General features: G+C 37.9%; 1 protein-coding gene and 1 pseudogene across 1 annotated transcript; both read right to left on the minus strand.

Moving 5' to 3' along the window:
* Positions 1–775: 775 nt before the first annotated feature.
* On the minus strand, positions 776–8,841 carry LOC125111406 (keratin-associated protein 27-1). The gene is given in 4 exon segments (XM_047753355.1): positions 776–1,432; positions 1,434–1,462; positions 8,193–8,242; positions 8,729–8,841. Coding segments are annotated over 4 exon segments (834 nt in total). The 3' UTR covers positions 776–790.
* Positions 8,842–9,196: 355 nt separating this feature from the next.
* On the minus strand, positions 9,197–9,728 carry LOC125113561 (keratin-associated protein 13-1-like; annotated as a pseudogene).
* Positions 9,729–12,126: the final 2,398 nt, after the last annotated feature.

A 12,126-nucleotide genomic window follows, 5' to 3' on the forward strand; every position in this document is an offset into this window, starting at 1 on the left:
TGACAAATTTTGTAATGTAAAGTACCTTTATTTAATACAAAGAACATTTTCCCAAATCAAGAAAATAATAGTGAAGTGAGGAAGAATAGCAGAAATAAGCAGATATGCTAAACTTCAATATTTCATATCCAAATATCTCTAGATATTCTGTGGTTACGAAATCTATGGAGATGAAATTAAAAATTCTCTTGCACTTCTCAAGCAATGAATTCCAGATCATAGTTAACTAAGGAGTACTCTGATACAACAGATAAAATAGTAATGGACCAGTGAGGAGACACAGATTTGAATGGTGGCTCTGATGTTATCAACTATGTGAACAAGCTGTGATAAAGGTGAACCCCTCAGAGTTCACAGGGCTAGAAGGGCTTCACGGTGTCTTTAAACTCCAGTTCAACATGGATTTTGGATATTAGTAGTGCATTATTTTCATCTCTTAGGATATTACATCATATTGTTATAAGCTAGCTTCAATGCTAAGGGCTTCACTGATAATAATCAGTAGACAAAGAGTAATGTGGACCTTTTAACTATTCATATTAATCCCTGGTTACATGTCCGATTGCTCTATAACAAATAGTGCCCTAGTGACAACATAGTCAACATATTTTTCTAATTCAAAAATGCCCCCTTCCCACAAAAGCAAAAAAGGGTAAAAGTTCTCTTTGTTTATTCACTCACAAACATATGCAATATAGTTTATATTTAGAGAAGAAAACGTTCCTAGATATCTCAGGAATCAACGTATCCAAATTAGAATATGATCCTCCCTACACATTCTCCACATTTGTCACTTACTAGGCAATTGCAAACCACCAGTAACACAGCAGATTGGCTCATAAGTGTTAGAAGAAGATCCCAGGAGCTCCGGCTCTGGTGTGACATAGCCCAGAGGGCTACAGGAATGGGATTCAGAGCTTCGAGACTGGCATTGCCTAGAGTCACATTCCAGAGTTTGACAACCCTTAGACACATAAGTCTTAGGTGGGCAACACTTTGCCATGTTGCTCAAAGGTTGGCAGGTCTGGACTGCAAAACCCATTTGCTGGCTACTTCCTGACTGACAAGGCTGAGAAACACACTCCAGTGCTGCCAAGGGACTTCCTGATTGACCTGCTGTTTTTTCACAGGGCTTGAAATCAGGACAAGTCTCTTGGACAACTCTGCGAAGATAGGCACTTTGCACACAGCTATCCCCTGTGCCTAGTTCCTGTTCACCCCTGGGTACTTTGCAGCTGGTGTTTTCAGTGCAGATTTCTTGAAAGTTGTCCAGAAGCCAGGTCCTGCCATGGAAGCTGCTGGGTAAAAAAAATCCATCTTCAAAGTTTAAAGCATTCGATTCATGCACGATGGCAGAGAGTGTTGGGACATTGTAGAAGCTCTTGAGTGAGTGGCTGGGGCTCTGGGTCATATTGTGAAAATGCTTGATTGAAGTTGGTCCCAAGGACCCAACATGCTGGGTCTGAGGATTCAGTTTGTTACTGAGGAGATTATATACTCAGAAAACTGGGTGTTGGCTTCTTCTCATAACTCTTTTTTAGCTCATGGTTTAAGCTAATTTGAAGAATAACATCTCATTAGTACTTTGTTTAGTTATATATGAAGATGACGTCTTATTTAACAAAGAAGCCAGTCCATTTTGAGTCTTCAAAATGACTTTCATGTTAGCCCTGAAGCTGACTCATCAGGGTAGGGCTTGTCAAATGTGAGTCCCAACATGTCACCAAGCTACCTTTTTTTTTCCCTTAGTCATCATGACTCTCCACATTGATAAATGGATAATAAAAAATGTATGTGGAAATGGCCAATTGAATACTGATTAAGATTCAGTTTTGGAGATTTGAGAAATGCCATCTTGGAAGAACTTGATAATACCATCAAGGCATTTTTAGGAAGAGGCTGACCCTATTGAGCCTCATTCTATACTCAAAGTATTAAATGTGGCCATTGCCCTGTAAACATCTTTCCCTTTGTCTGACATTGAGTTCCCTTCATTTTGTTGAACGCAAAATTTATTTATTTATTTATTTATTTATTTTACTTTTTATGGCTGTACTTGCAGCGTATGGAAATTCCCAGACTAGGGGTCAATCTGAGCTGCAGCTGCAGGCCTATGCCACAGTCATGGTAACCTCAGATCCTTAACCCACTGAGTGAGGCCAAGCATCAAACCCATATCCTCAGGGACACTATGCTGGGTTCTTAACCTACTGAGCCTCAAGCGGAACTCCAAAATCCAAATTTAAATGTTACCTCTTTAAAGAGTTTTCTCCTGATTTTTTTGTTTAGTCCTTGTAAGTTGTACCCATGAATTTTGGCACATTCTTTATTAGGATAGCATTTTACACTAAGTAGTGTATTTACTTACATGTATGCTTGATAATTTGACTTCGTACAAATCTGTCTCAGGTGTGCTTTTCATTTTTGTTTACTCAGTGTTTTGTTTTTGATGTCCGAGTGATCAACTCCTATATTTATCACATTAGCATGCTGTAGTTAGCAGAGTTTCGTATTCATAGCACAGGACTTACTGGTACAATTCCTATAACACATTCTGTAATTTATTTAACTCACCTTATGACAGTAAAACAACAGAAGTATATTTTCAGCACCGCACTCTGCTCTTAGCTTCTTGGGTTTGAAGACCAGGAACATTTAGGAACTTTCAATAACACTTATATAAGCTCCTCCTTGCTATGCAATGAACTAGGGATATTAGATATTTAAAAGGACACCTCTGAGTACATTCAGCTTGACAAGCTTCCACTCTAATGTCTTTGTCATACAAGCACGTTATTTATAATTTCAAATGACAGTTCCAGTGATTAAAGATCCAATTATGCCTCCATACGAACTCTACCAACCCATTTAATTCTTATGTTCCTTTGTGTTTATGGTTACACGGAGGCTTCAATTGCAGCTTATGATTCTCCTCCTTAAAAGTATTAAAAGAATTTGCATTGCTCTTAAAATCCATTTCCCTTATTCTGGCCTATAGCACCTTGTAAGACTTGGGGTCTAATTCCAGAGCTTGTCACTTCCCTCTGCCCTATATACTCGATTCTCTCAGGCCTCTACCCAACTCCTTGAACATCAAGCCTGCTTCATTCCTTCCCCCTCCCCCTCAATTAACAGCTCCCTTTCTCATCCTTTGTGTCTCAATTTAAGAGCCACCTCTTTCAGTGGCATTTCTTCATCATCCCAAAGATGCCTTTCTCAGGGAATTTTTGTTTCCTTCACAAAACTTATCTCAGTTTATAATGATTTCATTTATTTATTCATTATGTCTTTGCCACTACACTGTGAGTTCCATAAAGGCAAGAAGTAAGTATATTTTCTCACTATTGTACCCCCAACACTGAGCACAGTGCCTGGCTGGTACATAAAAATGGCTCCATAAACATATTTGGAACAGTTAATGAGTAGGAGGTGCCAAATAAAAATTCATTCAAACTATAGTTAAATGTCTGAAGGGATACACTTCTGAACTGGCAAGGGCACAGAGCTTAAAGAAAATGAAATAATAATAACCAGGCCAACTTTTCAACTATCCCTTTGTGAAATAAGAACAAAATCATTAAGGAAATCTTTTATTAGCATGGCATAAGCTGAGTCAATTACTTTAAAATAATGTTTGATTGCACATAGGCATGTTTTTATAAGCATTTGCTATGAAAAAGGGCACTACTTTTCACTGTGAGTACAGAGTCCTGTTGTCAGATTCTGAGGGACAAAGGCAGGACATCATCTAGGCCAACATTCACACAATTATCTCCACCAGACAGCCTTCTTATTAACCTCACAATGTGTGATAAATTAGTGAATACTTGTGCAGCTCCAAGTCTCCAAAGGTCAGTGTCATTTATGAATAAGGCCACTCCATGAGTTCTTTTCTTTTTGGAATGAGGCATTAACTTGCATATTCTATTTAATTGAGTGTTGAATTAATAGGTGTTTTAGCACAACTTTGATTCAATGAGTAAATACAGATTTTGACTGGTACCGAATTTATGACGGGAGTTACCTGATCTCTTACAATGGAGTGATGTAGGTTAGGATAACTGGTCACCTGGTAATTGTTCTCATTCAACCTACTAAAAACTAAGTATTAGTTTTGTAGGCATTTGAATAATGATAATTATGTAGTCCATCTCCTAGAATGATTGAAAAATGGATAGATGTTATTACCTGATTGTGGTGACTGGATACTCTGCTACTTAATGGTTTAGGAACAATTTCCTGATCTTGCAGGATACATGATTGCAGCTGCAGTGGCACCTCCTAACCACCAGAGGGTGGAATATCAACATTCCCTGGGGAAACGCTTATTAACATATAAGGGTTTTACAGTCAGATTTCCAGGTCTAAGCCACAATCTACAATTATAAACTACAACTTTCAATTCCTATGACTTGGTTTCTTCACTTCAAAAAAAAAAAAAGTTGTTCCCACTGTGACGCAAAGAGATCTACAGCTTCTCTGTAGTTCCAGAAAGCAGGCTCCATCTCTGCCAGCACAGTGGGTTAAAGGATCTGTCTTTGCTGCAGCTGCAGAGCAGGGCAGGTTACAGCTGGGGCTAGGATCTGATCCTTGGTCCAGGAACTCCATATGCCTCAGGGCCGCCAAAACAAACAAACAAAAACCCCTCAAAATTATGAGTATCAGCCTCATAAGTTTGATTTAATGATTAAATGAGAGGGTATATATATGAAACCAGATTGCCTGCCACAAAAATAAATAAATGAGTAAAAGTAGCAGTTATTTCTGATCACATTAAGGATCATCTTGCAGAGCAAGATGTTGTTCTAGGAGTAACATTAACCAGGGATTGATATAAAACTATAAGGTAAACTAAGCACAGCATCTTTTCTTGTGTGTTTGATGTTGTTTGTAAATGTTGCACATTCCATCCTTTTAAGGATTGGATTTTATTTATCATCACCATTAAGGGTCTAGCCTGTCTATTGCCATCTTTCACGAGCTTAGTCCTTGTTGGCTTTAAGTTTGAATCATTACTATTACTTTAAATTTGATTGTGTGGCTATGCTGAACTTTTAATCACTCGTGCAGCTATATTAAAGTTTAAAAAAGTCAAAAATTAGAGTCACCTTCAGTAATATCATTCTCAGTTCTCCCACAACTTACTTCTTCTATCCTTGTCTTAGTTTTATTGTACCAACCAAACCGATGCCAAAGCATCTCAGTGAATTTAAATACACTCCTCTTATCTAACCAAGAAGTCCCTGATATAGACACAGTGCATAGCAATGGAATACTAGGCCAAGAGTGAAAAAAAAAACAACATAGCTTCTAGCCCTGTCAGTTGCATTAATTCACTGCATGAATTTGGACAATCACCCTACCTCTCTGGATATCTTACAAGATAATGAGTTTAGGTGAGAAGATCTCTAAGGTGCTTTCTAGCTGTCACATTCCATGATCTCCCATCGGAAGCTTAAGACCTTAGAGTTGAAAATGGCATTAAATGGCATCTCATCAAATCTACCTGCTGAATGAAAAATGCACTTTCATTTAAGCAATCTAATCTTTATCAAGTTTATTTATGAAAAAAAATTAAAGGACAGACCAAAAAATTAAAGTCTACGGATGATTTGTTGTCATGCATGTGGCTAGGAGCCTAAAAATTTAAATGAACAGTTCTATTGTATTTGAGAATAACACTGAGGATAAATAAAAAGTGTGTTTCTCTGGCCAAAACCACATTGGTCCACCTCAAATGAATGTGCTGTGGGAAATGGCCAACGCCCTTTAGATACAACATTCATGTAACATTCTGTAAACGAAGTCGAGCACCGCATAACCATTCTCAGGTACTGAAATGCACAGAAAAAATTTTTAGTCTCTGGAATACTCAAAATTATGACATTATGACCATAATAGTGGTCCTCTGTGGAATATGGAAATAATCTCTTGACAGCTTTCTCTTTTTCTAACGATACACTTATTGTCTTAGAATATAATAAAAGGATTCATAGGTGACGATATTTCTTCTCTGAAACTATTTAAGTAATTTTGCTCTTGGGGTAATTGTTGGCCACTTACAATTCATTTATATCAGACTTTGATTTATAGAGCCAAAAGGAGAAAAATAAAAAGTAGAGAAAAGTAAGATGATTAAATAGTGTCTATGTAACTTTTAATGATGAGTAATTAGAAAAAAGAATGAACCGTAGTATCTCAACCACCTGAAAATTAACTCAAATATTTTCCATCCCCTTGTTCATTGTGTCTTGGATGTGAAAGTGTCATGGTTTATTATAGTAATTATATAATCACTTTTGTTCCTTTCCCCAGATGCACTTACTCTGGCCTGTCTTTGAAGATAGCATTTGGTAAAGTTATTTGTTATGATCCAAAAGTTATTTGTATGATCCAAAAATGTGAATTTGTTTTTGAGTTCTTCACTTTTTTTTTGTCTTTTGTTTTTTAGGATCATATCTGCAGCACATGGAGATTCCCAAGCTAGGGGTCTAATCAGAGCTGTAGCTGCCAGCCTACAGCAATGCCAGATCTGAGCCGCGTCTGTGACACACCACAGCTCACCCCAGCATTGGATCCTTAACCCACTGAGTGAGGCCAGGGATCTAGATCTAACCTGCAACCTCATGGTTCCTAGTCAGATTCGTTTCTGTTGCACCCCTACGGGAACTCCGAGTTCTACTTGTTGTATGAGTGTTGAAGTTGTAACATTGCCATGGAGATGGTATTAGGTCTTTTTTGATGGTTATGATAATCAGAGGATTACTGACATTAACAGCAAGTATCCTAATAGAGTTCAACCAGTAAAAATGAATGCATGCTTGACGTCACGACATCGTATATCCTGCAGACTGTCACCCTAGTTCCATTTCACTCATTCATTCATTAAATTAACTTTTATTAGTCTTTTCTACTGGCAAGATTCTGTTAGACAAGATTCCATTGTAGCTACTGAAAATATGACAAGCCAGAGTAAACAAACAAAATAATACTAATATAGGAAAAAGTATACTTTAAATTGTGACTTTGTAATTAACAGAATATAAAGATATACAATGCTAACACTGTGTAGGGAATATTCAACTCTATAGGTTTTGTAGTCAATTTAAAAAGAGTGAAAGAAAAGATAGTATTTCCATGGGTGTTGAAGGTTACAAGAGATGTGGCATTCCTTCCAGAAGTACTAGATCATATAAGAGCTAAGTTCTGCACAAGGTGTTCAAGGAAATGGGAGTAGTTACCATTGACAGAGTATATGTTGGTGGCCTGTATGCATGCGGGGAGTGGTGAGAAGAGAGAGTGGGAGAGGACAGAGGTGCGCTGCAAATGGTTTTTAACATGATATTAAAGGCTCTTTATGGAGAAGGGGGATTGTTTCAGGTTTCAAATGAGTGTCTCATTTAGGAAAAAAAATTAGTTACAAGTGACATTTTTAAAATTAATTAGTTAATTAATTTTTGTTTTTTTAGGGCTGCACCTGCAGCATATGGAGTTTCTCAGGCTAGGGAATGAATCGGAGTTGTAGCTGCTGCCCTATGCCACAGCCACAGCCACAGCCAAGCCATATCTGAGCCACATCTGTGACCTACACCACAGCTCACAGCAACACCGGGTCCTTGAACCATTGAGTGAGGCCAGGGATCAAATTTGCATCCTCATGGGTACCGGTCAGATTTGTTTCTGCTGAACCACAATGGGAACTCCCCAAGCAGCAAAAATTTTTAATTCAACATGCCTTTATTGGCTCATGTTTACCAAATATCAGAAATAAGGTAGTCTGAGCTCTGTTCCTCAGAATTTCTCTTGGTTTTGCCTATCTTCTTACATGTGATGGTTTAGTTTTCATCATTTTATCATATGTACATCTTTCCACATATGATATGACAACATCCAGAGGTAGGCATGATTGTTTCAAAAAACTCGGTAAGAAATTTACCAGAAGCACCGCTCCTGATCCCTCCTTGTTTCTCGCTGGTTTAAGTCAAAATACATGCCCCACCCAGAGCCATTTACTTTCAGTAGGAATTGGGATGACAGATTTAATCCTGAAACCCGGGGCAGAGCCACATTAATATAAAGGACTAATTGTGAGTGGTTAAGAGAAGATACACAAGACAATCCAGTTCATGTGAGAAGAAGAGGGGGGAGAAAAACAACCATGACAACCATGAGGGCAAGGAAAAAAAGCCTACCTGCAGTCACTTTCATGTCTTCTTCCTTAGGTATCTTCAAATGTAGATGTCTGCAGTCCCCCAAACAAGAAACTTAATAAACTATCCAGTTATCATATCCAGATATAAGCCCAAGATATAAAGGGGTCCTCCCTCTTAGCTACTATTTCCTACTCATAATACTTCCATGTTTTCAGAAGTTCTTGGGAGACTTCTATGAAAACAGATGGCCTAACACTGACCAAGTAGAAGAAAGAGAGAAGTAAGCACCAATATTAAAGGAATGACTCTTAGAAATTGACTTTTTTTTTTGTAATAAAATGAATACATGGTTGATTTCCTCTATTCTTAAGATGTTTGTTTCCTAAAACTGGTTACTGCAATCAACTAGTATTATGACCTCAGAATTCCATTAGGGTTTGCATAAATCTGTAAAAGGTTCTTATACAAAGTATTTTGACAATTCCCTCATCTAAAACATCCAGGCTAGTACTTGCTGAAGCTTCACTACTGTCTCTGGAACTTTTCTTCTTAGCTCAGGCCTGTGACTAGTTTACCCAGAGTAAGGTGTCCTGGTAAGGCTGAAATGACCAGGCACAGAAGAGTTTAGGATAATTTCCTGCCCAAGCTCTGATTCCGCTTGCCGAAAATTCCAAGGAACTAACTCCATTTTGGCAGATAATTCTGCCAAAAAGGGAATCTGATCTGTAAATCAAATTCTTCTTTTTAAACAAATAACAATAGATTTGGAATTCCCAACAGATTTTTTTAATTAATAGTAAGATTTATGAACTGATACCCTATTAAATGCATTTGAAAGGAAAGGTGAACCGTTATTCTATTTTTAGTAAGAGATGTAAGGGAGAAAATAGAAAACAGAATGAGTATACTATGAGAGAAATGATTTTAATATGAATAGGAATTTGTAAAACATCCCTCTTCTAGTTAGTAGAAAACCGATCTAGCCAGATAATAGCTGAGATTAACTTTGAGGGAGATAACTGTGAAGCCAGGTCTAGAACTCTTCAGAAGTAGAAGTCAGGTATACAGGTTGGTTGGTAACAAGAAGTTTGGCAGCTCCTAGAAGCCATGTGTATTGGATGGCAGAAACTGGAACCACAGCTCAAGGAAGGGGAACCACAGACTTCATAACCCAGGGGTCTGAAGCCGCTAGATCCACAGCCCTGTGAGTAGCAATTTCTGGATTTATATCCCAGAATGTAACCTCTGCTAGATCCACATTTCAGAGATCCAGTGTAAACTGACCAGGAAGGACTGCAGAGCCTGGAAATCCTTGGGCGGTAACAGGATTTCTGGCAGGTGCTAGACAGCACATGAAACGTCTGGCTCACAGCAGGTCTCCTGGCAGCCACAATAGAGAGAGGAGCCCTGCTGGCAGGTGCTGGAAGAGCAGAGGTCAGTGCTGTAGACCAGGTTACTGGGGGAGGAAGAACCACAGGAGGAGACTGAGTAGCGCAGGAGGTCCCCATGGGGGCAGGAGGAGAAGTTTCCGGAGCAGTGGTTATAGGACATGGTGCTAGGAGATGTGATTTCAGCTGAGTTATAGTGAGAAGATGCTCTGATAGCCTTGATCTCTCCCAGCTGTGTTTATATATACATCTCCCAGCCCTGTGTATATATACATCCTTGCTATGCTGGGTGTGATACCCATCCTCCTCATTCTTGTGCACTGTCTAGTCATGAAAATAGCTAAATGACCTAGCTATAATTATAACTGAACGCATTCGTGAGCATTCTTAACTTCTGCTCAATTATTCTAGTTTGTAAAAGCCACTCTGCTTCTCTCTTTCTCTCTCCCTTTCTCCCTTCCTTCCCTCCCTCCCGCCTTCCTTCCTTCTTTTCTTTTCTTTCTTTCTTTCTTTCTTTCTTTCTTTCTTTCTTTCTTTCTTTCTTTCTTTCTTTCTTTCTTTCTTTCTTTCTTTCTTTCTTTCTTTCTTTCTTTCCTTCTTTCTTTCTTTCTTTCCTTCTTTTCTTTCTTTTTTTTTCTTTCTTTCCTTCTTTCTTTTCCTTCTTTTCCTTTCTTTCTTTTCCTTTCTTTTTCTTTTTCCAGAAAAATAAAAATGCGGTTTGTCTTAAAAGACTTTTGTCATGATGCATGAAGACAACACCCTTCCTTCTTCCCCGAGCTTGACTATGGGGATTTTGTGCATGAGTGTGTAAATTGTTACTCCTAACAGTCATCAACACCTCCCTCTCTGATATTTATATATGTTTTGTGGAGCATTTAGTATGTGTAAAACATTGCAGATGGTTGGATCATTTAATCCTTGCAATAACTTTATGAGATGGGAATGATCACCAATTTAGTAACCCAGGTATGACTGGCTCCAAAACTAGCAGGAGTAGCAATGCTGCGCTGACAACGCCAGCTTTTCCTTTCAGCTCCCAGAATCACATCCACAGGGAAGACTCAGGGGTAAACGCATTTCACTGTGATAGTATCTGCATGTTATCTGATGCGCCGCCCCTATATATTCTTACCTCTTTTATGAAAAGAAAAAAAGAAAAAAATATACATCCCCCGAAGAAACAGATTTTTAATTATCTTAGCTATGCTTTGTTAGAATTCAAAATTACCATGGAGATGGTTATTTCAAACTATTCTTCTCTTTGTCCTCTCATTTAGCTTATCATTATTAAGCAGCTCTTGTTAGATCCAGCATGGAACTACTGAATTCTTTTTTCATCAGAGGAAAATTTCTTTGGCAAACACATAGACTATCACTGAGAATAATTGCTAAAAACTGGTATACCTTGAATGAGTTGACTACCAATGAAATACATTGGCAAAAACTTGAATTTTAATAGTCTGCTAACCTTTACCAACTCAGTTGGGAGTAAGAAATGAGACACCTTGGAGTGTGATTCATTTCACTCCCTGCTGAGTTTCTCTTTTGCTCATCCTTTTAGAAAGAAAAAGCAGCCAAAAACATACCTTCATATTAAGTAGTTAAAATTATCCTTACCACTATAAAATATCAATGGTACGAAGAAAAGTCTTAGAGATGCCTTTTGTTTTTCAATTATAAAATCCACCTTCTGCCTTAGAGCATCTTTGAGAAATTGGAAATCAAAAAGCTATTTATATAATTTGATCTTTTCCATTTGTTTCCTGATGACTGTTTTCTCGTCTCCTATAGTATGTGCTTATCTGTCACCCATGAAATAGTCTACTCATTGTTCTCTTTACTAATTTCTGCCAAGAGTCTTGCTCACTTCCCCGAATGTTTCTCATCTTTCAAAACCAAAACCAGATTCCTTATCTCTGGACAGATGTGCATCTCATCTGTTTTAACTCTTTTGCCATAAGGATCTTAGCATCTTATTAGCTATCCATGCACACACGTCATTGAGGAATTAGAAGGGATGTCTTTTGAAGTGGACTGTGCAGACTAAAACATCAATCATCTGAACTTGCAGGACAGTCGTATATATTGTAAGGGTGGCATACACAGCAGTTCCTCAGGATCAGCAACAGGGCTCAATTTTCTTTGACCCAGCAACTGGCACACATGGGTGCTCCAAGGTATTTATGAAATGAAGGAATATATCAAATCATTAAACTTATTTTTATACTCATCTAAAATAATTATGTGCATGCACACTATTTTTCCTTGAAAATATACTTTTAATACAACATTAAGTGAATATAGATATCCCTTTGATAATTAAATACAACCCCCAAATTAATCACAGTCAGTTTAGTGCATGAAGTGACCCTAGATATCTGCTCTCCACCCCAAGCGAAGTTGCCTTGGCAGTCTTGATGAATTATCATTTCTTTCCCTGTCCAACATCTTCATTCTTACCCATTCTAATGGCTCTGTTTCCTCAGATTCATAAATGTAATCAACCTTCTTTGATACAAAAATTTTAGTGTCATTTTGTCCATGATTATATAGCTGTTCTTTCTTTATTTGTTTGTTTGTTCATT

Source organism: Phacochoerus africanus, chromosome 1, assembly GCF_016906955.1.
Source record: "Phacochoerus africanus isolate WHEZ1 chromosome 1, ROS_Pafr_v1, whole genome shotgun sequence".
In the NCBI taxonomy this organism is placed as follows: Eukaryota; Metazoa; Chordata; class Mammalia; order Artiodactyla; family Suidae; genus Phacochoerus; species Phacochoerus africanus.